We start from the raw sequence: 26,129 nt of genomic DNA on the forward strand, positions 1-26,129 counted from the left end.
ATCAAAAGCAAAGGATACTTACCAAATCTTGTCTTAACAATATGTCCCTTGGTAAGCAGTATCATTTTTGTTACAATGCCGTCCTCTCTTTCCCATTCTCTAAGGTAGAAAAACAGATATTAATTGCTGTAAATTTGATGTGTGTGTGTGTGTGAGAGAGAGAGAGAGAGAGAGAGAGAGAGTCTATTAAGAAAAGGAAAATCCAAGCAAAATGTAGTAGTAATTAATTTCAGAAAACTTCACTACAATCACCATCGTAAATTCGACAATAAAAGGCAATGCGTACAAGTACACAGGGAGGTCATATGTAAGCATTGTTGGACCAAATCAAAGGTGAGTTGAAAATGCAATTTCTTTTGCCATTTTACATCAAACGTACATCACATCCTCTAGCTAGTTCAAGAAATTTAACCACAAAACTACTTGAAATCTCTGAACTTTGTGTAGAATCAAGTGAGCACCAAATTGTGGTTGAAGAGCGAGGACATTGCAGTGAGCATGTGCGTAAGATGGCGAAAGCCGAAGGAGAAGCTTTGTAGAATCATAGCCATTGCCAATTCGCTTCCAGCATCGCAAAGTTTTGTCCAATACACGCGCGAGGCCCCCAGCTGAACGGAAAGAATGCAACTGATTGGTTCTTTGTTGCCCTTGACAACCCTTCTGAAAATCTCTCTGGCTTGAACTCCTTTGCATCATCGCCCCAAATTTCGTGGTCGTGATGAAATAGGATTAATGGCAAAGAAAGTACCACTCCAGCAGGTAAACATAGTTTTCCTAACTGCATAGCCTCATGGATAGTTCGAGTCAGTGAAGTTAACGGTGTGTATAAGCGCAGAACCTAATTCACAATCATAGTTTTCCTGAGGAGCATAATAATTTCATATTTGAAAACTTTCATCAAGCTGATACATAATATAACCACTAAAGAATGCACTAAAAATGGGCTAGCAGGAGAAGACAGAAATCAGAAAATAAAAGCACAAATCCTTGTTTCGAAGGTCAAAGATACTAGTAATCGACATAATCGCCTTAAGAATGCATATGATGTATACTGAAAGTAAATACTTGCGATTTTGAGGCGATTCAATCCGTCAAAGTGCGGCTTGTTATTCCCAAACACTCGCAAAACCTCTTCTCTCACACGTTGTTGCCAATGTGGATGCCTGCAGTCCACACCAGCAAACCGGAGGGGGTCTCCTGCCCAGCAAATTAGAATAGCTTGCATTCCTCGATCACTTCGTCGATACTCATCCTTCCAATTCTCTTGCTATCTATCCCATTATCCTCCTGAATTTCTCTTAGATTGGAATCCAACAACATACCCAGGAAATCTTCATTACTAGCCTCTCCTGCGTTCATTGCATTCAGTCTTCTGTCAATAAAAGCCCTTAATGATGATTTTACTTCTTTAACAATTTCTTTCATCCTTTTGTTCGGCGCAATATAACCAAACTATGGGTCTTGTTTTAATGATCAGATCTGCTCATTTTGTAGGTCGTGATCAATCAATATCGCGATGGACAAGAGACCCAATCGATGCAATAATGACACCCACATGGATACTTGTTCTTACATGTTATATTTGTACTCCATCCATCCATGTGTTGCACACGTCGATGATCTAAAAATCCTGACTTATAAAATGAATGGATCATGTCATCAAAATTGGACAGGCCAGACCAATTACAATGGCCTTTCAAGTTTACCTCCAGCTTGGAATGTACACTGAAGTTAAAATCTGCATTGTGTGCTCAGCTTGTTCGATCTGAAGTTGGAATATCCTTCTTCGTAGTTACTACCGAATGCCGTTCGAGCTCGTCATAGTTTGAAGAAAAGGCCACACGTCCAATTCGCAAATCCCTCGAGTACTGGAGACCATGTTCTCCCATTTGCTTATCATCTCACCGCAACTCATATCAAATGCAGGCAACATGTTCTATGCCAGCAACATTAATTATTACAACATTCAAAAACAAGATACTATCAGAAGTACCATATATGTGTGTGTAACATGGCTCGGACACTTCTGACCGTCGAACCAAAAAAAAAAATTGCAAAGCACATTTTCCCATAATGGAAAAGAAAAACAGAGAAGGGAAAATGACCTTCAACTACTCCGTACGGAACACGGGGTCAATAATTTTCCTGTGCTTAACCCATTGTTCATCTTCGTAAGTCGCTGATCCGCTGTCTAACATCTTGGATAATGGATTAGACGTGAGCTTTTTGAAGTTGAAATTCTTTGACAGAATCTCCTTTGCGAGTTCAGGGTCACCCTTGATTTTGGTCCAAGCCACACAAAAGAATTCTTCCCTGCATGAAAACCATAACTAATCTGAATACTCGATTATCGAAATACTTGAGGTAGTGATTGAGTTACTATACGAGACATGTACTATGTAGGGGGGGCTGATGCCTGGAAGGTCAAGGAAGTTGGCGACCTCATCGAAATACATGAGGTAGTGATTGAGTTACTAAACGAGACGAGACGAGACGCAGATAAAGTAGATACCGTACGTAGGTAGTGACGCAGTGGTGAATGGAAGTCAGGACGCGAGGCACTGATGTCTTAGGAGATGTTGATGGGGCTGGACTGGGCTTGTTTCGCCATCTTGGAGCTGTGTTTTTGGTCTCCATATAAGAGCCTGTACGAGCTCCCTTTCAGGCCTCGTTTCCTGAGGCACCTCTCCAGTTTCTTTGGCGTAAACCATACCCAATCCAACACGCTCCTCCCCAGCCATATCACCACGACTACAAGTCTACAACTACTACAGCAGCAGCAGCCTCATGAGCCGCTGCGATTGCAAAGCTGTCCAGCTCCATATCGTCGTGGAGAGAGAGAGAGAGAGAGAGAGAGAGAGAGGGAGGGAAGATTGCAAGTTGAAAAGAGAGACTAATGTGCAAGGAGAATGAAAGAGGAGTCCAGCCCCTTGAGAATATAAATGGGAAATTCAAAATGATGATGGAAATGAAGGAATATCAGTAATTCCTGGGTTTAATCAGATACAATTAGAAGGCCTTTTTTGTAGGTTCATTGATCGGGGCTTGACCGAAAAATAAGTTTCGAAAGATTGAAGATCCAGACGAAGAAATTGAATTTCAATTCTTTGCAGAAACATATCATTTATTTATTTTGGATAGGCGGAAACATATCAACGAGTAGAACCCTTTGTAAAAGAAAGGGAAGTTGTGTATGAATCACTCACATGTTCTTCTCAATTATATTTATGTGCGGGATTAAAATCTGCAAGGAGTCCGGCACACCTCCGAGCCGTTGGATCGTACATTCGACGGTTCGGATCTCATCTTGGCAATGAACGATTATCGATCGTTGGTTGTTGAGATAAGATCTGAGCCGTCGGATGCACGATTCGACTGCTCGAAAATGCAGAGCACAGTGCTGTGCACTGCCAAGATGAGATCCGAGCCGTCGGATGCACGATCCGACGGCTCGGAGATGCACCGTACGGTGTTGCGCACACCACTACATAGCATCATACCCATTGCGAGTTGGGCCCGCAAGAACAAACAATTTTTATTGGAAACTTACCTCTAATGAATTCTTTGGGAACTTCTATAGTAAACGGAATATACAGAATTAATCAATCAGAAATGATAATTTTATCTGTAAATCTTAAGTGATTCCATAAATTATCAAATTTGTTTGAAATTCGGAATTACCTAACTAATTATTTCCATTATGATAAGGATTAGTTTGACTGCCACTTGTCACATTCACGGCTCTTCTGTCGGAAACTCGTTATGCAATATGGAAGATCAATAAGTCTAGGGACCATGATACCAACCCATGATACTGAGGTGGAGAACCAAATCACGCTGATGGATCCCTCCACTAACATCAATTCTCAAACAAAACAAAAACATCACACTTTCCTCTCTCTCCCCACTTCCATCTCTGCCTCTACCGCCGTTTTTACTCTCTCCCCAAAGAAATTGAGGAGAGAGAGAGAGAGGGGAAAGTGTTTTGTTTTTCTTTTGTTTGAGAATTGAGGTTAGTAGAGGGATCCAAAATCGTGATTTGGCTCTCCACCGTTGGATCATGGGTTAGTAACTTGGTATCATGGTCCGTAGATCTATGGATGTAAGATATAAGATAGATAAATACGTCATGCATCGGAAACTCGTTGTGCAATAATATGTAAGATATAAGATAGATAAATATGTCATGCAATGCCTCATTGCACCAGCTGGGTCAATGACCGAGCCCATTTTTTTTTTCTCTTTTTTTTCATTAACTTACAACAACTTAAAAAAAAGAGAGAACATTCTCGTACCGACAACTAATTAAATCTTGCCACATCATCAAATTGATATCACATAGATGTGTCCTTCCCCATCTGATTCGTGCCTTTTCAAACCCTCTTCTATCCCCCACCACCTACGGTCGTTCGACTGCCGCTCAGCCCTCCATCGTCCCACACATACTGTGTGTGGGGCCCACACTTTCATACGAGAGAGTTTGTGCATTTGTGTGTGCAAGTGTTTGTGGTTCTAAAATAACTAAGGTTTTCATATCACCAACAATCGCGAACCCTGGAATTCAATCACAACAAAGTTCTGATGCAAAATCGACGATTTCAACGATCGAATCGCACAATTTCTTTTTAGTCGGAAGTGCGACTTGCACAGTAGAGCCTCACATACTTGTGTATGTGAGTAAATCATTAACCAAATCGTTTGAGGTATTCAACAAATTTACAAGGAAATAAGATACTGATAGGGGACGCAAGAATTTAACAGAGACTAAGAGAAATGTGTAAACCAAAGCTTCCATAGATTCGATCGTGGTTTACAATTATAGCTTCCATACCTTTTTTCTTTTTCTTTTTTTTTATTGGGGATCATCTCTCATGGATAAAGAAAAAATCGAAGAAAATCAGTGGTTCAAATCAAGATTTTCTCTCAACCTTTCAACTACTTCCTCACATATGCACATACGATCGAGAGTAAATCAAGAAAATTGTTTAAGGTTTTGTTTAAAGTATAAACTTATGTCCATTCATAATATAATGATAGGGAACATTAGAATTTAACTCGACCTTTCAATTTGGTTGTTTTTTTTAAAAAAAAATTATCTTTCTTTAAGTCTTCTTGTGAATTATTGATTTGTAAATAAATTATTAAATTCTAAATGCTGGATATTGAGAATTGGGACTTTGAGCTAGCTTATATAGAGAAATCATATTTTGCTGCTAATATCAATTCCCGGCCCAATACTCTTGAGAATTGTTTGGCAACTTGTTCTACATTACGTCCTTGGTTTGTAGAATAGCTATGGAATTTGACCGGTCACTTCTCTTCTCACAATAATTAATGATTCAAGCAGGTGCTTACCGATCTTCGATCAACCTAAACTTTTATATTGATGACGAATGTATTGAGACCCACAAATAAACGGCTCGGGTCGCTAATTAAATGGGTTCATGGTGAGTCTCATTTTACGTAAAATAAGAAATTGAATGAAAAATCTTTACACGAGAAGATATTTTGAATCGCATACAACCCATCGATAGCACGGGCTAAATTACACAAGAAACAAACATCAACAAAAACACGTACACAGTTTAGATAGTTCATTTTTCATCTACACATAGTTGTGTACAACTTAGTTTAGGGGCTAACCATTCCTCTCAAGAATCAAGTCTTCTATGTGCACATTTCAAAACACATTTGGATATGACATCTATATAGAAATACTGACAAATAGTAGCAAGTAACAATATGTTCAATTAAGGAGCATAAATTCCGACGAGTATATTCATCGTTCTCATGTTGTGAATTCAATCCAGAAAACTAGTCATGAAAGTGATAAATGTCACAAAATGGTATACGAAGAAAATCAGAATAGGCCACAAAGATCAAAGTAGAATGGACATCTATAGCCTATAGGCATTATTGAACCAAATCAAATGTAAGTTGAACAAAGTTTTTTTTTTCAAAACAACACCATACCTCTATTCAAGGACTTTAACCCCAGAATTACATGAAACGTCTAAATTTTGTGCAGAATCAAGTGAGCACCATGTTGTGGATGAAGAAAGATGACAGAACATGGAGCATGTGCATAAGATGGAGAAAGCTCGAAAGAGAAGCTTTGTAGAATCATAGCCATGATCATCTTCGCTTCTAGCATCGCAAAGTTTTGTCCAATACATATGCGAGGCCCCCAACCAAACGGAAAGAATGAAACTGATTGGTTCTTTGTTGCCTTTGACAATCCTTCTGAAAACCTCTCTGGCTTGAACTCGTTTGCATCGTCGCCCCAAATTTCACGGTCATGGTGAAGTAGGATTAATGGCAAAGCAAGTATCACTCCAGCAGGTAGACACAGTTTTCCTAACTTCGTCTCCTCGTACACAGTTCGACTCAGTGCAGTTGCCGGTGGGTATAAACGCAAAACCTCATTCAAAATCATAGTTACCTGAGGAAGATAAAGAATGCCATATTCAAAACTTTCATCAAGCTGAAACATAATATAACCATGAGAATTGTTCATAGATTAAAATCAAAAGCGCAAGCGATACCGATAGAAAGTATGTTTCTATGCGCGATGTGACAAAATTGTTTGTGAAGATATTGCACACATAGTCACAGTATGCCTACCAACTGTAGCAGGCATGAAAGACTGCACAAAAAATCTCATGCAATGAAAGGCTCAATTTCAAATCTAGTGATTCCTAATGAGTTTAACTATCCAAATTGGACTTTTGACCAAAGCCCAATAAGTAAATACGAAAAAATACTATTGGCATCTGTTAGATGATGGATCTATTTGTATCTAGTGCAATTATGTGTCTTATCATGTAATTAGTTTAAGTATCTAGGACCGTAGTGTAATTATTATACAGCTTGTACATATATATTTTACGTTGAATGAAATTAACCCTAATGGGTTTTCTCCCTATTACGATTACCCTAAAATTGAACAGCATCCAATAATTATATTTTCCCACTGTTCTTGACTAGTTTTTAGGACTTTCATTGCCAAAAAGGAGAAGACAGAAATCAGAAAATAAAAGCCTTCTGAACGAGTTCCAAAAGCATGCAAATATAAGAAACACATATGTGCGCAAGTGTGAAAAAGTAAATACTTACAATTTTGAGGTGATTTAATCCATCAAAGTATGGCTTGTTGTTCCCAAATACTTGCAAAACCTCTTCCCTTGCACGTTGTTGCCAATGCGGATATCTACTCAATAAAACCATAGTCCACACGAGCAAAACAGAGGTGGTCTCCTGCCCAGCAAAGTAGAATAGCTTGCATTCCTCAATCACTTCGTCGATACTCATGCTTCCAACGCTCTTGCCATTAATCCCATTACCTTGGTTTTCTCTGAGATTGGATTCCAGCAATATACTCAGTAAATCTTCATTACTAGATTCTCCTGCCTTCATTGCCTTCAGTCTTTTATCAATAATAGCCCTTAATGATGCTTTTGCTTCATTATCAATTTCTTTCATCCTTCTGTTCCTCTTTGTTGGCACAAACCTACATACAAAGCGAAAAGAATGGCGCAATAGAATGCCTCTTTAGTTTTTAACATCACCTATCTCCTTCATCGTTATAAAGATAAGAAACGGGGAACTAAACCAACATAATGTTGCTCACGAAAACTAAAAAATATTCAAAGAACTTGAGATAATTAAATTTCAAACTAAGCTTCTCACTGGACAGCATTGTTGCCCAGGCCCGTGGACCAAATACAGGCCCTGTTTTAATGATTAGATCTGTTCATTTTGTAGGTCTCGATCAATCTTTATCATGATGAACAAGAAGACCCGGTCAGTGCAATACTTGGCCGCATGTGTTTACATCACGTTTCTGAAGAAAAAATAGATACTCATTTCCAAAGATTATATTTGTTCTCCATACATCCATTTTTTTGCAAATATAGTAGTAGTAAAGTCATGTGGCTGTGACTTGATCAAGTAATTAATTTGTTGAGGATTTACAGACTAAGACTTATAAAACAAACGGATCATGTCATGAGAATAGGAGCACAGACCGATTACAATGGCCTTGCCCTTCAACTTTACCTCCAGCCTGGAATGTACACTGAAGATATAATCTGAATTGTGTGCTCAGCTAGTTCGGCCTGAAGTTGGAATATTCTTCTTCCTTCTTCATAGTTACTACCAAATGCAGTTCGAGATATCACATCGCTCGTCAAAGTTTGAAGGAAAGGCCACACATCCAATTCGCAAAACCCTTGTGCTGACACCATGTTCTCCCATTTGCTTATCATCTCACTACAACTTGTATCAAATGCAGGCAGCATATGCTATATATGAGCAACATTAGAGGACAAAAAAACAAGATACTATCAGCATAATGTTTTTATGCACATGTAGGTAAATAGGTAGATCAAAACAGAATGGTATCTTGTCTTAAAGATGCTTTTAGAAGAGACGGTTAACGAAATAAATGATATGTTACAGGGAACAACAGGACCAATGCAATATGAAGCTAATGCTCCATGAGGCCTCATTTTTCAATGCACCAATTTTGTACTGAAATCTGAAACTGCAAGTTCAAGTAATCCTTATGCATGACGATATTTCAAATCCCTAATGGGGCAAATGGTGTTTCTGAATTCAAGGACCAAATCAGAAAAGCTACGTGCACAGCAGCTGTGCACAGACCCCGTTTTCTCCCGCCTCGGGTTGCGCAAAGATGATCGGAGCCGCTCATTTTGTTCAAAATATGTCGTTTAAGGTCTCTGTAAAAAATGAGCTTCGTTCAATATCGTTAGAGGCGTTAACAAAACACCCAAAATCACTTCAAAATTTAGGCCTAATTTCTGAAGTGATTTTGGGTGTTTTGTTAACGCCTCTAACGATATCGAACGAAGCTCATTTTTTACAGAGACCTTAAACGACATATTTTGAACAAAATGAGCGGCTCCGATCATCTTTGCGCGACCCGAGGCGGGAGAAAACGGGGTCTGTGCACAGCTGCTGTGCACGTAGCACTGCTCGACCAAAATGCATGCACTGCTGACTATTTGTGCAATTATTCCCTTTTGGTGGAGTAATTATTTTGCAGTCTTGGACTAGTCCCCCGCCTAGGTGCTAGGCAGCCAATTAGTCCCCACCTAGGTGCTAGGCGGTACCCGGCCGACTTGGGAGAACCTAGCGTCTTTTAGAACCTTGTTTAAGACAGAAGGGATATTAGTGTCAAAGATTGCATAGAAAAATTTGTCAGAATGGAAAAGAAACACAGAGAAGGGAAACTGACCTTTAACTTCTCCATATGGAAAGCGGGGTTAATAATTTTCCTGTGTTTAACCCATTGTTCATCTTCATAGGTTACTAATCCAGGAACTAACAACCTAGCTAATGGATTAAACTTGACCTTTTTGAAGTTGAAATTCTTCGACAGAATCTCCTTCAAGAGTTCCGGGTCTGTGATAGTCACCCTTGGTTTTGGTCCAATCCACGTAAAAGAATTCTTTCCTGCATGAAAACCAAATACCCTCATATATCGAAAGAACGTCTAGACCAAACTGAATTAAGCTCGCAAAATAGTGGCTGTAAAAAGAAAAATAACATGCGCAGTAATATGTAACAAAAAATTCAGCATTGGTCTCAAATTATAGCGGAAGGTGATGCTCTTGCTCAAGCGCTGAATCAGACACATTCCTATGCAGATTGTGATGCCATTATTTTAGATTGTATTCAGCTGGCTTCTAAGTTTTCCTCATGTCTTTCCCCAATGATTATCGTCCTTAGCCCTCGATGATGTTAGGGCGTTTGCCCCTTCGTTTATGCAGTAATAATATCTTCTTCCCTCTTGACAAAGAAAAAGATTATAAGTTAAATGTCACTGCCCTGTCATTCAATTACTAATTATGTACAGAAATTATGCAAATTTTCTTTTTAAGTTTAAGCTATAAATGAACAAAGAACCATCTAAGATGACAAAATGTATCATTGTCACCATCTTATTTCTATATGTATAGCCTATTTTCAGCCATACACCCATAGGTATGTCACTCAACCATTGGGTGAGGTATAGGGACAACGATAAGACGTGATGGGCTAAGATGTAGCCTGGACAATGCTTGGTGTTTGTAATGGCCAAGCTGGATTGAAAGAAACTCAATCGAGGCCACTTATATAGCAGTTACTCAGAGTTTTTATCCAGCAGGTACTATCCAAAAAGTGAAATGTGTTGTTCAGTGTAAAACAAGCAGGTATACAAATTTTAAAGGAAAATAACGGCCAAGGACGTGTTTTGATAATTAATACCGGCCAAGGATATGCTGAGAACATTTGTTAGGACATTTTCAGCATTAACAAATGTTCTCAGCATATCCTTGGCGGGTATTAATTATCAAAACACGTCATGGGCTATCATTTTCCCAAATTTTAACTGTAAAATTAACCTGTAAAGGAACAGGTAAGAAGGTAATAAAGTGAATTTCTTAGTTCTCAGTCAATAATTTATTTTCCTACTTTTCTACAGTGGTTTTTCTCACTAATTTCTTATCCATAGATTCCAAACACGACTCGTTTGGTAGAACCAAATTATAAAATGACTTGACTAAAATTACTGTCTTGTTTGCTTATTCTACATTAGCATTCACAAGAATAAACAAATGAGTTCATTGAAGCCAAATTAATTCAATTGATAGAGTTATGTTTATTTGCTATTAGCAAATAACAATTGAGGGATGAGCTCACCTCCACACTCACATCCCTCCATCTCCTGCCTTTCGCATTTGGTAGGCCCATCAAGAATCAAGGATGATCTAAAATTTTTGGTTCATAGAGGCCCATATAACAATAAATATTTCAAAAAAATCAACTTCAAACATTAAAAGGAACAGTAATTATGATTCTAAACATTAATAGCCGATTATAAAAAACAAAAATGTAACTGGTCCAGTCCTATCAAAAAAAACTTGTCCAGTCTCTATCGATTATCCAATGAAATTGACATTTAAAGTCAAGTTCCTCTTTACAGGTCCTACAAAGCTAAAGATTTCCTCAAATATTTCTCGTTAACTATGGGCCTTGAGATCGGTGGTGGAGGCACTAAGGTACAAGAGGGGTCACCACTCACTTTGATTTTTCACAAGGATATTTGATATTTTACAGCCAAATCCCAAAAAAAATTCTAAATTGCCCCAACTTGCTTCAAATGAAGAGAAAACTCTAGCATTCTCTTCTTTTCGGGAGTTAATAGTAGTTCGAATGAACCTATCACGCATGGTTTTCAAAATACAATAAGTCTGGGGACCAAGCGTAAAGCAAAATTGTATCTACCTTATATCTATCCTCTTAATTTTGATATTTCTTTTGGATCAACAAATACAAAGTAACTTATATATGGATTTAACTATTGACCACACTATTATTAACGAAAAATAATTCTGGCACCGCCCCTGCTTGAGATTAGTCGATTTATGCACAAACTGATCTGAATACACGATTATTGAAAATAACACAAGGTGATGATTGAGTTACTTCATACCGTAGGTGGCGACGGAATCATGAATGGAAGGTACGACACGAGGGACGATATCTTGAGAGAGGCTGATGGGACTGGACATGGCTTCCTTTGTCATCTTGGTGTTGTCTCTCACATCTCCAAATAAAAGCCTGTAGGAGCTCCCACTCAGGCCTTGTTTCCTAAGGCACCTCTCCAGTTTCTTTGGTGTCAACCACACCCAATTCAACACACTCCACCCCAACCATATCACCACAACTACAACAACTACCGCAGCAGCAGCAGCAAAGCTGTTCAACTCCATTGAGAGAGAGAGAGAGAGAGAGAGAGAGAGAGAGAATTTGCAAGTTGAAAAGAGAGACTAACAATGTGCAGGGAGTATGAGAGATGAGATTGACTCCAACCCCTTATATTACTCGACAAACTGTTTGCCTCCCCGGAAAAATCAGGCAATTATTAATAATAAAACATACAAAAAATATAGACAGAAGCAGAAGAAGTTAACATTAATTAAAGGGTTATAATGTAGCAATATGCGTCACGCGTTACCTCATGGCACTAGTTGCATCCTAAGTCGCGCAATTCGCGTGCAGTTACACGAGCATGAAATCGTCTCTGTTTCTTTAAAACACATCATAAACTACTAAAACCTGCGAAAGCGAGAATTGTGAGCGTAAGGCCAGTCCAGTGCAAGGAGTTTGTTGACTAAGGCTGCGACGGCCAAATTTTGTTCTATTCTTTTTCTCCATTTTTCTACATAAATACAACAGCTGATAAAATATATAAATTTAAAAAAGGGAGAGAAACTTCTCCACGGCTACGGACACCGAATGGAGTCTTGCCAAATCGTCAAATTATCATCCCACACATGTACCCTTCCTCGTCTGATCCGTACCGCCCCGAAACCCTAATCGCCCCATCACACGGCAGCGACAGCCACCAGCACGACGCCGCCGACGGTCGCCTACCTTCCCCAACCCCCACCACGAACGGCCGTCCCAAGAGGATCGGAGCCCTAGGTTTCCATATCACGAACAATCGTACATCCTCGATCAATCGTAACAAAGTTCCAATGAGTAATCGATGATTCCGATGCATGAACTGCGCGATTTTCTTTCGATTTGGACGCTGGAGGAGTGGGTAGGGGCGACAGGCATGGTGGTGTGATTCTGTGGGAGAGAGGGAAATTTTCAGTTTGATCCCTCGTGGTTTGGGTTGGGTGCGGATACACCCCTCTCCCTTTGAATATCAGCACATGGGCGCTGCTATTCGTAGCCTTTTATTTTTTCTCATAGCCCACTACATTTCGATAAATGGTTGTTGAAAATCATACATAACATTTCGGTAAATAGCTGTTGAAAACAAGATTATATTTCGGTAACTACATATCGAAAATATGTTTAACTTTCGATAAACAACTGTCGAACATACATTTTCGGTAAATAACTGTTGAAAAAAATATTGTATTTTCAGTAATTGGATACTGAAAATATATTTCAATTTCGGTAACTAACTGTCGAGTATAATTGAAAATTTTTAACGAGTTATGGAAGAAAATAAAAGGCTGCGAATAGCAGCGCCCCAGCACATAACACCTCCTGGTTTGTGGACCAATGTGCACAGCTATATTTTCCATCCAATTTGACAGAAAATAAAAAATGATGATAGTGCCCTCTTATATTTTTGGCCTCTTTCTTCTTCCCCATCTCTTTGTTCCTGTGTTTCTCACCCGTTTTTCAATTTCTCACATATATTCTCACAAATTTACACAACCATATATACAGAGGTAATGGGAACAAAAAAACACATACACAGCCATACACAATACAAGCATAAAGCTTTAATTGGATGTCATAAAAAAAATAAACATCCATCAACAAACCCAGTTGAATATAATCTCTTTTCCACCTAATAGAAAAACAAACAAACAAACCCAGTCAAATGCCCCAAAATCAAACCATTAGGATACCATGGGAAAATTGTTGCAAAAACCCTAATCGGAAATCAAATCTAAATGTGTATTGGTTTGAATTTTTTTAAAATATGACCAAACATATATATGTATACATACATATACATATACATATGGTATATATATGGAGAGAGAGAGAGAGAGAGAGAGAGAGAGTGAGAGTTACGAAGTGGGAAAGTCAAATTGATGGTTGGATTAACACTTGGGTCTTTAATTTTTGCCAAAAATAAATTACCAAAACCAAAAACAGAAAGGGTGAATCAATTCAGTCGAACCAAATCGGAGGCTTCTGAGGATGAGAGAAAGAGAATGCTACAGAGGGAAGAGGGAGTGAATGACCGACGATGGTCGTCATGGCCAACATTGGCGATAACGACGAGGTTTGATTTTGTTTTGAGATTTCCGATAAGGGTTCATTGATTTGGGTTTGATATACATTTAGTAAATTAATAATGAAGTTATGTTACATTAGGGACCCAATTCATATAGCTCTACACAGATACACATTTAAAAGCCTATAAGTATATATATAGCTATGCATATACACATTTATATTTACCTATTTAAATTATTCTCGATGAATATCCATATATTGTATACGGGTATGATTGAGAGAAGGGAATATTGCAGGTGTTCTGATATGGGAAGAGAGGTAAGGAAGAAGAAGGATGGCACTTGTGTAATTTGGAGATAGATTAGGGTTTTTTGTTTCAAAATTGTTGTTGTACTTACACTCACTCTTAACACAGGCGAGTGAACCACACCTCTAGTCAAATTGGATGGAAAATATAACCGTGCACATTGGCCCACAAAGCTGGAAGTGTTATGTGCTGATATTCAAAGAGGCAGGGGGGAATCCGTACCCGACCCCAAACCATGAGGGGTCAAACTGAAAATTTCCCAAAAAGAAAATCCAGCATAATAATGTTAATCCTATTTTATAAGGAAAATGATAATGCCAAAACTGTTTTTGTTAATGTCAAAACTTAAGTGCACAAAAGGTCATGTGCAATATACAAGTTATGCACTTGAGTTTTGGCACCAACAAAAACAGTTTTGGTATTATCACTACCTTTTTAGAAAGAGAAAAACTTATTAGTAACTTATTCACTTCTCCGCGCACTCATTCTTTTGTTTCAGCAGTTAATGTTGAGATACGTTTTAAAACTATTATCGGTAACAAATATTTCTTACAGTTAATAATAGTTTATTTTTAATCAAATCGTCTAAAACACTTTTTGACAGTCGATATTGGCCTCTGTAAACTTTATTTACGGGAGTCCCCATTAATTTTTTTTTTCTCTTTTATAAATGTGTTTGGGAAAAAAAACTTATTTAGTTCTTAAACATTTTTTTGCACTCTTAGTCCAATAATTTAATGAGGGTAATTATGTAATTTTTATATTGTCTACTCTTATTCACCAACTTTTATCCATTAATATCAATTACTAGTCAATCCAATTATAAGCTAATCCTTACTTCTTCGCTAGTCCCCCTTATAACATTTATTTTTTATCCACCATTCTTTTTAATTCATTCAAAATCTTATTCTTTGACAAACGACATGTAGTAATAGTTGATATCACTTTTCGTCCCAAACACACTCACATTATTTTTTCAGGGGACTCTTAATTTATTTATAAAATCATTATCGATATCTAATTGAGTTATTTTTTTAAAATAGAAAATTAATTTTAGGTCCATTATGTGAACTTTATAAGCCCACAAATCCACCTATTAATTTTGTAAGGTCTCAAGTCCGTTTTAGGGTACCCTAGAGTAGCGTAAGGTACCATAGAGTTTAGGCACTTTCATTAGATTTTATAGTGCACTTTTTTATTATAGGATAGGGTACCCTATGGTAGAGTAGATTACCCTAGCATAGAGTACCCAAGGGTTTAGACACTTTTATAGGATTTAAGGTACACTTTTCTATTATAGGGTTTTAGTGATTTAGGCATTTTCATAGGGTTTAAGGTTTTAGGCACTTTCATAGGTTACCCTAGGGTTTAGGTTGTGTGGACTTGTAACTTTACAAAACTATTAGGTGAACTTGTGGGCTTATAAAATGTCTATAGTGGGCCTATCACTAAATCTCCCCTTTTAAAATTCAACAACTCAAATAAGGGAAAATGACGGTCGTTTTGATAATTAATACCCGCCAAGAATATTTTCAGCATTAACAAATGTTCTTAGCTTGTCCTTAGCAGATATTAATTATCAAAACACGTCCTGGACCATCATTTTCTCCTCAAATAATTTTTTGAAAAATGACGGTCAGAATGTGTTTTGATAATTAACACCCATCAAGGCCAAGCTAAAACGTCCTTAACGGGTATTATTAATTATAAAAAAACGTCCATACCCGTGATTTTCCCATAATTTTTGTGAGCCGAGGATGTACACATTCTGGTGTACCCATAGTTTTTCTTGCTCAATGGTCACAAAAATACTGTAATATATTGATTGAATTTTGGCGCGAGTAGGATTCGAGTTAGGAGGTTTCAGTTGCAAAAATACAATACAAAAGTATGCGGCGGTGGTGGTGGGGGGATTTTGGCCGGAGAATATAATGGTTCTCTGGTGGAGAATCCGGCCGGCGAGATATTACGGAAGTCGGAGGTCGTCGTAATTTCCAGATGAAAAAAGTGAAGTAGAGTCGAAAGAGATGAGGTTCGGTTCCTACGTGGGACACGTGGCAGATCATGGTCACCGGGATAGGAATTTGGGCACCCCCACGACCCCACCATTATCCCTACCACTGCCGCGGATTTCGGGCTACTCTCTCTCCACCCGCAACACAAACGTCAAACGCCCACTTCAATCTCTTTCTCCCGCAAGTGGAGTGGGTAAGCACAAATTCTATTGTCAAGTCTCAAGGACAGAGTAGATTAGTATTCACGGCAAAAAAATTCTTCCTTTCTCGTCCACTTTTAAAAATAAAAAACTAAACGGTCTTTGTTAGCCTCCGCCCACTCAGTGGGGTATATAATACACAAATAATTCTCTCAGTGGGGTATGTAATACACAAATAATTCTAAATAAGTTCGAATAATAGTACATATTTGACAAATATTAATATGTTTTTATAAATATTAATAATTTTTTCTGCGAATATCAATGCATCTTTTATGCGTTATCGGGTGGAGATTAGCATTTTCCATTTTACAAAAAAAAAAGGGAAAAAAAATCTCTTTCTCCCTCTCCAATTGACTTATCAAAGTTAGCATCTGGTTTAATGGTTCAAACAAAACAGGAACATCAAGTCCTTCCAATCTCTCTCCATCTGGGCCATCTCTGTCTCTCTCTGGAAATTTACAGGTACCACGAAGCTTTTGTCTCATAGACGAAACTTCTTCTTCTGTCATTATTGACTGTATATTCTCAGTTGATAACTTGACGCTATAGTCTTCAATATGCTCTGTTTATTTGTCTATGGTTTTGTTTACAGCTATTGGGCACAACACAACTAAGGTATTGTCTATATATACAGTGAGTCTTTGGTGGATGCTTTTGGACGTTCATGGGAGATGAAGTCGTCCAGTTTCGTAAGCCACTCCTCTCCTCTGCACCCCTATTCGTTTTACTTTTAGGACTTGGGTTTCGAGATTGTTTTTTTATAACTCAGGTGTCTGGGTTAGTTTACGCGCATCTCAACTAATCATGGATGTTTGAGATTGTTATCTTATTCTTAAATGAAATTAGCCCCTGAAAAAAAAAAAAAAATTGGAGTTCGACTCCAGCGTGGTCCGTTTAGTAAGACTTCATCACTGAGTGGATTCAATACTGTTAAATTCTTTTTTCCACCTGCAATTTCAATTTAATATCTCATGAACGTCGAATATGCTTTAATAATACAACAACTGTGTTACAGTGGATCCTTTCTTGTAGTTCTACTCATCCTCAGTGCACATCCTCTTTAGAGTGATTCTTTATTGCTCAACATGTTATGAAGCATAGGTGGACTTGCTTGTGGACACTTTTGTATGTGTTATCAAGCCTTGTTTCTCTCTTGGTTGTATTATACTGAACAAGGTTGTCTTGTCAAATATTGCCTCGTAAGGACGAAAGATACATACAATTCCATCGGTTGACATATTGTCTTTAGACTCATGGTTGTCGCTCTTTCGCAGGCATCTCTACAAGCAGATCATGTCTCTTCAGCATTTTTCCAGCAGCTTCTCTTTTGTGTCTACTTTTATTCATAGGAAGTGCATTCTTAGCCCAAGATGACAAAGAGGTATCGATACTTACTTGAATCCCTTCACTTGGCATGTTTTGGTAATTGCTGATACGAGTTTGTATAATCATGCCTAGAAAGTTCCCTTTGAACTTTGGAATTGTTTTTCACACGCCATTTTCTGTTACTTTGGTACTTTATTCGACTCTGCTGGAAACATTTTCACAATTATTTTGGTTCATGCTTTCTCGCCTTCATTTGCTGCACCAAATTGGGTCTCATGTCTTCTGTATTCATCAAATAACTTGAGTCCTATTACACAGAAATTATTCAGGTGGGGGTTATGGAAAAAGAGCGCGCAAGAGATGCAATACGACAAATGCAAGGTATGTTTTTCCTTAAAGGCTTTTTCTCAGATTGCTTTTTCTATCTGCTTGTGTTTCTTATCGTTCTCTGGCTCGTGTTTTGAAGTTTATTAGAGTTAGTTGCCCATACCTTCCGACTTGTATTGGCCCAATGTTAATTGAAATTCCCTCTCCTGCTACCAACTAGCGTTCTAGGACTTACTTCGGCGTAAAATACCTCTAGGTCCAGAAAATAGAAAGTAATTCCCACAAAGTCTCCTCTAATTAACGAAACATTAAAATCCTATAAAAGTACTTAAAACCCTAAACATTGTAAGTGCCTAACCCCTAAGGCACCCTATGAAAGTGCCTAAACCCCACGGTACCCTATAAAAATGCCTAAACCCCTAGGGTACCCTATGAAAGTGCCTAAACCGCTAAAACCCTATAATAGGAAAGTGCACCCTAAAACTTCTATAAAAGTGCCTAAACCTAAACCCTAAGGCTCTATGAAAGCACCTAAACCTAAACTCTAGGGTACCATAAACCTTGAGTATCCTAAAACCCTAAAATTCTATGGTACCCTAAGATTTTAAGATACCTAAGGGTACTAGGGTACCCACTAGGGTACCACAAAATCCTAGCATACCCTAAACCCTAAGATGACACTTCTATTAATGGTAAATGTATTTTTGTAAAAGTGGACCTAATGGTAATTAAGTATTCCATTTCTTCTTAGTGGGAATTAAGTGTCACTTTTCTGTAGGTAATTTTCTCTAAAATAGTGAGGAGTTATTGTTGCCTTCAATCTGATAGCTAAATTGCATCGTAATCTCGCCGCGTGATGGATTTGTTTGTCTAATTGAACTGTCCTCAAGTAATTTGGATTAAGATTGATTCTGGTTCTGATCTGTTTTGGTGCTTTAGAGTCAGTGCAGGCCTCCTGGAAGTGAGTCATTACCCAAAGATATTGTCTCCAACGCTTCTAACTTGCAAATGCGACCATTATGGGGCTCGCCAAAGGTACTGTTTTTCAGAATCACTTTTAAAGAATTGAGTAACTGCTCACTAGGTCATTTTGATTTTTGCACTATTGTTTTTCCACTTGTGCACCCTTTTTTGTCTTTATTCATTTGAATTTACACCACTATCCTTTCATTGATTCACTTTTTTAAAACTGAGTTGCTCGAACATCTCTTTCTTGGTAGCGGATGGTACAAATGCATTCTCTATAATAGGTGAAAATTGTTGGAGTTTGTTGCAGCTAATTGCTGCGGTTGTATTTATCATGGGAAATGGTATTAATTCAAACTCCTATATCATAGTATTTGGTAATGATTGTTGTACTCCATGATGTTTCCATTTAAGATTCTCCAAACAATACAGTGTTCCGATTGAATCCATGGGACATCCATCTTCTTTCGGATACCAGAGTTAATCGCTACTTTGCTTTGCATTGCTATCCCTCACCCTTCCTACTCCATTATTTGTGATGCGAATGACCACTATTTTTCTTCCAGGACTAACATCTTCTTCATGGCTAATACTGCCATTGATATCTTCCTAGCCCAGATGCACTCGTTCGAATGACCACTTTTTAATGGGGTCACTTTGAGTCAAATAGATGTTGAGATCTGCAATTTTCTATTGCCCTGCAAAAAAATCTGCATAAACAGTAGTATTTTCAGTACCTAAAAGATGAGAAGTTGTCCAGTGCTTAGTTTTCCAACTTTCCAGACTGTTGGCTGTTCTTCAGTTGCTGACTATTGTCTCCTATCGTTAAGATCTTTTAGTCTGCTCCATCTACTGAACGAAATAAAGATTCAATTTCTTCTTTCTGATTTAACAAATTCCTTTTCTTGTTGTCACTTGGTATAGAACAGCATTATACAAGTAATGACCCCCTAGGTTATCTTCATGCTTAATGAGATACAACAAAATCAAGTACAAACAAGTGCTTACAATTGTTATGAGAACTCAAAATAGATAGACTGCTATGTCTAACTCCTCCGAGAAACCATAGAGGTGCATGAAATACGTCGGTTAATTTGCAACTCTAGAGTTTGGTGTTCATTTTCTTCCCTGCCTTCTTTTTGTTTGTTTTTTTGTTTTTGTTGCTTTTGAGCTAAGTATCTGTTTGAATATATCGCAACAGAAGGCAAAATTTCCAAACTTATTCTCTGCAACCGTTGGAATAAAGCAAAAGGACATGGTAGATAAGATGGTTACAAAGGTAAGGATAAAATTGATATCTTTTCTTCACTTACTTCCAGATTTAGTTCCTAGTCCATACACATGGTCAAGTGATCTAATTTTTGTTTCTCACAACAATGCAGTTTCTGTCAAGTAATTTTGTTGTAATGCTTTTCCATTATGACGGTATCGTGGATGAATGGAAGGATTTAGAATGGAGTGATCGTGTCATACATATATCCGCTGTCAATCAAACTAAATGGTAATTTGTTAGCATTTTAGCGCCCTATTTTCTTAAGTTACTATACTCACAATTTTCACGTCTCTTCTTATTTCTAACGTTGTATGACATTTTTTATGATCGTGATAATCATGTCATGACAAAAATAGGTGGTTTGCCAAGCGGTTTTTGCATCCGGATATTGTTGCAGAGTACAGTTACATTTTCCTCTGGGATGAGGACCTTGGAGTTGAAGATTTCCAGCCTGAACGGTATGTGGAAGCTGTGCGCTTATTATCACTTGCCGTGTTTTTCATCTTGCCTTTTGTTGTGGTTTATGTAAAGGTTTTGGCATAGAAATACCAAACACTGCTGAAGAATTGTAAACCACATTTGTTCACCATCACTCCTTAGGAGGTACCCTATTTCGGCCGCTGTCTCAGATTTAAAGTTTGATGTGTTTGCCATCTTGCCATAAAATGCATAAAAATAACTAAAATAGAAAATGGCCCGACACAAACACATCCAATTTTCTTTTGCTTTGAGTCCTACTAGAGGCCTTTGACAAAACTCCTTGTTAACAACTGGCTCTAGTACTACAAAACCTGTTATTTGCCCATCTAACCTGCCAATTGTTTAACTCATTTGCTCCTTGTTTGTTAAACTATCTATTTATTGCAATGTGGGTGGGTAAATCGGTTTGGACTGTGATTGTTGTCACCGCTAGCCCCGGCAATAGATTCCATTTTGCATATCTTTACTTCGCAAGGCCCATTGAATTGTTCCAACTCTTCAGCTGAGTTCGCTTAACTAAATGATGAAAAAAGTTCTTCTCTTGAAACAAAACATGAGATCAATGAATATAGAAGACGCTTAGTCACCCATGTGGCTTTCCATAAGAACCAATAGAGATTTAACAGCTCAGTTATTTTGTTTCTGCATGGTAACTATTTTCAAATTTTCACCTTCGTGTTGTTATCTAAGTTGTTTGGTTCTTCCAGATATCTAGCAATTGTGAAAGATGAACAGCTTGAGATATCGCAACCAGCACTAGATCCAGACAAATCAGAGGTGCATCATCAGATTACTGCGCGCGAGAGGGGATCAAATGTGCACAGGTTGTCTTCTAAATTCAAACACTGATGTACCTTTCCCATTATAAGAAAATGTAGTTCAAGCGGGACGTATCTGTCTTATGACTCTTGTCCAATGGGTGGTGCCATGTCAAAGCTGTTTTATGTTACTCTATTTCATGCCATACTCCTAGCACTTAATCTAATATATCATTTTAAACCCGTTGATATCACTCCATCCAACGGCGTTGATTGCCTCTATTGGGCTTTCTTTTTTCTTTATGATCGTATGTTATTTTTGCCTGTCCATCCCTGGATACCCATGACACAAGATGTGATTTTTTGGTGCCTTTTGTTTTCTTTTAGGGAAACAGATTAGCGAACCATATGACAGGTTGCTCTCCCCTTCTATAGTTCGCCCAAAGTTTGTATCACAAGATATTTGGCGAATATTGAATTAATAAGCCCATTTATAAAGTTGGCATGGGAACGGTGGTATAGTTAGGTCCGTGTACACGACCTGAAACAGTTTCCTTAGGTATAGTTATAATCTGGTGCTTCTGTTCCATTAATGTTTGGCCTCTGTAGAAGACTTAAATCCGGTATGGTGGTTGTTTGATTAGCTTCGGTCCATTTTGTCTGCAGGAGGATTTACAAGTCCCGTAATGGTTCAGATATATGTCATGGAAACAGTACAACCCCTCCGTGCACTGGGTGAATATTAACTTACACTGAACTATCTTATTGTGGTTTTGATAGTTCTACGAAAGCTGTGAAAAGTCGATTTGTTCTCTGGCTGAAGAAAACCAGTGCATGTTTTTCAATATGGTTGGATGAACCAATTGGTTTACTCGATCCTTTTACTACTGTTGATAGATACATAATATATAGGAGAGTTGAAAAAACAAAATCTGTCCCCAGGTGGATAGAGATTATGGCTCCCGTGTTCTCTAGAGCTGCGTGGCGCTGTGTATGGTACATGATCCAGGTTGGTCATCTTCAATGAGTTACAACTCATAGCGTCCGTCTTGATACACATTTCTGTATCTATTTAGTGTCACAAGCATGTGAAAAGAACCCAGTGGTATATCCTTTGTTCATGTGGTTATCCACATTGCATTAATTTACCGTTGATTTCCTTGCAGAACGACTTTGTACATGCTTGGGGACTAGATTATCAGCTTGGTTATTGTGCGCAGGCAACTTCCTAGAATGAGTTCTTCTCGATCTGTTTTTCTTTTTTTCCTGTTTTTGGTTCTCTTTTTTTCCTGTTTTTGGTTCTCTTTTTTTCCTGTTTTTGGATACATGCATTTGTCGTCTTAGTGTTTTATCTGATTCCTTCCTTGCTACTTTGATAGGGTGATCGGACCACAAATATTGGAGTTGTGGACTCAGAGTACATTGTCCATTATGCCCTGCCTACACTTGGAGACAAAATCAAGGTCAGATACGTGACATCTTTGAAAGGCTCTGTCGATAATTATTTGACAAAGCGGAATAAAGTACACACAAAGGAATCAAAAATTAAAACTAAAATAAAACCAAGGTGTCCTTGAAATGTCAATCATCTAGCTAGATTGTACATTCACATTATTCCCCAATGGTATTTGTACATTTCGAGCTCAGATCAATCTACCTGGTTAACTATTTCGGTAAATTCTATAATTTATTCAAGCTAAACCTGAATAGATGATGTATAGCTTTTGTTCTTGAAGTATGGCCTATTGGCCCATTGTAGTCTAGGTTGTAGTCACAACCTTATGTTGGCATGGTGGCTCGAGCCAAATTGAGCTCAATCTTAGTCAAACAGTTCCAAGTCGAATGACTCGAGTCCACAGCCCCTAACAGGAGAGTACTTGTCTGCCTCGGGCTGAACTAAGCTCGAGCTTGGTTGAGTCATAACGAGTCATGCCCAAGCAAGTTAGTCTGTAGTAATTGGATCAAACTGGAGCCCCTCCTGAATGAACCAATTATCTACTTGCAAAGTTTGAACACGGCTTAAGTTGGTAGGATTCATTCTGATAACATGTTGAAGGAAACTGGTTTATGTTAAAAGTTGAGGTGGGATAAGTTGAAATGACATATGTTGGGGGAAAAAGCTGTTTTACACTCTGTGTAGTTACGTACGCATTGCAACCACACACGGCCTAAACCCCAAGCAGCACCTTATCAGTTAACAAGGATCCTCAATATCGAATTCTATGTGTAAGTTAATAGCAGTATCATTGAAATATTCGTAATTAGTCATCCATCACGAACCCAAATTGAGCCTGCTGGCCCATCCGGGCCATCCAATTTCGGCAATGGACGGCTCAGATTTCATCTTGGCAATGAACGGATGGATGGTTGAGATTTGTTCGGCTGAGATGAAATCTTAACCTTTCCATTGCCAAAATGGACAGCCGATATGGGTCTGCACACATGCTGTCCCTAAGGGACCGTCCTTCAAAGAAAGGTGACCGAGGGAAACTTTGCAACTTTCATTGGTTACCTTCATGGGTTTTCATGCATGAAAACAAGTAATCAATTTATCAAACCCTAGGTTTGCAATAAATGCCTGTATTTTTTGCCAATGGTCAGTAGGAATAGTTTTTGCAAGAGCAATATAACACATGAAAGGTTTACTAGACATGGTTTTGCAATTCGGTTATTTGCTGCCATTGATATTCATTTCTTTGGAAATATTTGGCTGGCGATCCCGGTGCTTCTGAAACCAAAGATTCACTGTCAAGTGTAGAAACTCGCGTATCTTTCTTAAAAGCATTGCTCTCTGTCATAGCCAATTTTACATCGATGCTGACTTAGTGTGGCCGAATTGCAGGCGTTGCTGAAGCGTCATGAAACCAATAGAAGAGCTAAAGTAAGATTTGAAACAAACTTTGTTAGGAACTTTATTCGCCTACTCTCAAAGCTGTCTTATTGGTTTCATTTGGTTTAGTATCGTTTTTTCGTGTTTGTCCAATAGAGATTGAATGGTGCTACAAAAAGAACCAGGGTAGATGAGGAAATTTGAAGTATCAGTGGATATATATACTTCTCAAAAATTTACGGCGAGATCTTCCTAGTTCTAATTATCTTTTGAACATTTGAAGCTAAAATTGGACCAACATAGAGGATTCTTGGGCTACACACTCTCCTTTTCCATTTAACTTACTGGGTTTATGTTCGCGAATGTTAGAGGACAAGATGACGGTTGGAAATATCCCTCACTTTTCTTTTCTTTTCTTTTCAAGAAGAAATTTCTTTTTGTCGATATGCTGATCAGCTGATGTCTCTACACATCCACCTGCATTTCTGATGGAGAATTGCAGTAGTTGGGATTTATTGGAAATCCGACAATCCACCGTTTCCTATTGCAAAACGAACAATCCACCCTGGAAAGAGTGTAATATGTATTTCCCGTGTGCAACGCCACACAAATGTTTGCATAAATCGTCCAGCGAAGATGGTGCACTATCTTTCTGGACAGTAAGCAATCTTGGTCCCTTGCTTCTTAACTGGGTAAGACATGAGAATTTTTCAGGTGAGACGGCAGTCCTATAAGGATTTCATGGAATTCAAAACGCGTTGGAGAAAAGCCGCAGAGAGTGATGAATGTTGGATCGATCCCTATCCACAGCCAGCAAAGTAGAACGTAACCTGATGGCATTCGACCACCTTCTAATGTGTATATTGCCGTTATAGAAGCATAACAGAAAAGGGTTCAAGTGGCCAGCGATGAAGGGCTTATTTATATCCATGCATCACAGGCATACATTTTGCTTCCTCATCTTTTCTGTTCTTCAAATTTGTAATGTATCATAAAAGAATGCTTGTAAAGATGAACTACTTGCTGCAGTAGCATACTTGGGTAAGCACTTGATCTTTTAACGGGCCTTGTGTACCCAAAAAGTTTATTCAGAACCCACCGTTGGCGAAGTGGTAGTCTCAAAGCCTTTGGTTTGGTATTCGACTTTCACTCTCCGTGCTATTAATTTCTATGTTTGCCTAGTCCATACGTGTTCTGCCCCAACTTCGATTTGGGGTCCAACTAGTGGATGGTTGGATCGGACCGCTTACCAGGGTCCCCCAAAAAAAAAATGTAGTTGATTGACAAGGCCATACATGGAAATACATATTTCAGTAGATTATTTCGCGGGAACTAAAATGGGGCGCAAATCGTTTATAGATGGAATATAACTGCCCTAACCCATCCAGATATAATCCATACCGTCTAATGATGACTCTCGCAGGCTGACCCAGAAATCCGATCATCAAATAATCAAATGATGACTCGTTTCAATCCTCGCAGGCTGACCCAGACATCCGATCATCAAATAATCAAATGATGACTCGTTTCAATCCTCACAAACCAACCCATTTGCCAAACATAATGCTGAAAACGAAACTAACAGCTAACCAAGAATCACAATTGGCACCACTTTAATTATTGAAGCAAAAGGTAGCTGGGCAAATATAATTGCTCACCAAACAACCACCCACCTCAAATCTAGTTTGGCTGGCACTGCCTAGTGGAGAGTATTGACACCCACAATCAATACTCAGCTAATTTCAAAGTCAAGAGGGCAGTATCCATGTGGACTGGACTGGACTTGACTCTATTATTGGGTCTGAGGTTTTTAGTTTTTCATTTTAATGATTTGAATAGTCCATTCTAAATACACTGATACG

At 38.3% G+C, this 26,129-nt stretch overlaps 2 protein-coding genes and 2 long non-coding RNA genes across 9 annotated transcripts; 2 read left to right on the top strand and 2 right to left on the bottom strand.

The window, feature by feature from the left end:
• Positions 1 to 392: 392 nt before the first annotated feature.
• LOC131301078 (uncharacterized) lies at positions 393 to 3,103 on the bottom strand. Of its 2 annotated transcripts, none has more exons than XR_009191161.1 (3): positions 2,747 to 3,103; positions 2,513 to 2,667; positions 393 to 2,313 (listed from the first exon to the last, which is right to left on the bottom strand). It is a non-coding gene; the product is annotated as an uncharacterized LOC131301078 (long non-coding RNA). The 2 variants fall into 2 exon arrangements; XR_009191162.1 differs by having other exon boundaries at positions 2,268 to 2,313; positions 2,518 to 2,667.
• Positions 3,104 to 5,881: 2,778 nt separating this feature from the next.
• On the bottom strand, positions 5,882 to 12,499 carry LOC131301079 (cytochrome P450 CYP72A219-like). 2 transcript variants are annotated; one of them, XM_058327210.1, is made up of 6 exons: positions 12,026 to 12,499; positions 11,501 to 11,900; positions 9,260 to 9,477; positions 8,059 to 8,303; positions 7,117 to 7,510; positions 5,882 to 6,442 (listed from the first exon to the last, which is right to left on the bottom strand). In XM_058327210.1, the coding sequence occupies exons 2-6, from the start codon at positions 11,778 to 11,780 to the stop codon at positions 6,014 to 6,016; spliced, it is 1,566 nt and encodes a 521-aa protein (XP_058183193.1). In that variant the 5' UTR covers positions 11,781 to 11,900; positions 12,026 to 12,499; the 3' UTR covers positions 5,882 to 6,013. The 2 variants fall into 2 exon arrangements, with proteins under 2 accessions (XP_058183193.1, XP_058183194.1); XM_058327211.1 differs by lacking the exons at positions 9,260 to 9,477; positions 11,501 to 11,900; positions 12,026 to 12,499 and adding an exon at positions 8,988 to 9,248 and having other exon boundaries at positions 8,059 to 8,610.
• LOC131301080 (uncharacterized) lies at positions 11,808 to 12,697 on the top strand. The gene is made up of 2 exons (XR_009191163.1): positions 11,808 to 12,063; positions 12,420 to 12,697. It is a non-coding gene; the product is annotated as an uncharacterized LOC131301080 (long non-coding RNA).
• Positions 12,698 to 16,640: 3,943 nt separating this feature from the next.
• Positions 16,641 to 25,376, top strand: LOC131301081 (uncharacterized). Of its 4 annotated transcripts, XM_058327214.1 has the most exons (15): positions 16,641 to 16,769; positions 16,900 to 16,996; positions 17,582 to 17,688; positions 17,952 to 18,014; positions 18,900 to 18,995; positions 20,128 to 20,205; positions 20,309 to 20,427; positions 20,556 to 20,657; positions 21,387 to 21,503; positions 22,104 to 22,172; positions 22,380 to 22,446; positions 22,604 to 22,657; positions 22,817 to 22,900; positions 24,280 to 24,318; positions 24,982 to 25,376. In XM_058327214.1, exons 2-15 carry the CDS (start codon positions 16,972 to 16,974, stop codon positions 25,087 to 25,089), a joined length of 1,128 nt encoding a protein of 375 aa, XP_058183197.1. In that variant the 5' UTR covers positions 16,641 to 16,769; positions 16,900 to 16,971; the 3' UTR covers positions 25,090 to 25,376. The 4 variants fall into 4 exon arrangements, 3 of the variants coding, with proteins under 3 accessions (XP_058183197.1, XP_058183195.1, XP_058183196.1); XM_058327212.1 differs by lacking the exon at positions 16,641 to 16,769 and having other exon boundaries at positions 16,831 to 16,996; positions 22,335 to 22,446; XR_009191164.1 differs by lacking the exons at positions 16,641 to 16,769; positions 24,280 to 24,318 and having other exon boundaries at positions 16,831 to 16,996; positions 22,335 to 22,446; positions 22,604 to 22,649; positions 24,982 to 25,116.
• The last annotated feature ends 753 nt before the right edge of the window (positions 25,377 to 26,129 follow it).

This window comes from Rhododendron vialii, chromosome 9a (genome assembly GCF_030253575.1).
Source record: "Rhododendron vialii isolate Sample 1 chromosome 9a, ASM3025357v1".
Lineage (NCBI taxonomy): Eukaryota > Viridiplantae > Streptophyta > Magnoliopsida > Ericales > Ericaceae > Rhododendron > Rhododendron vialii.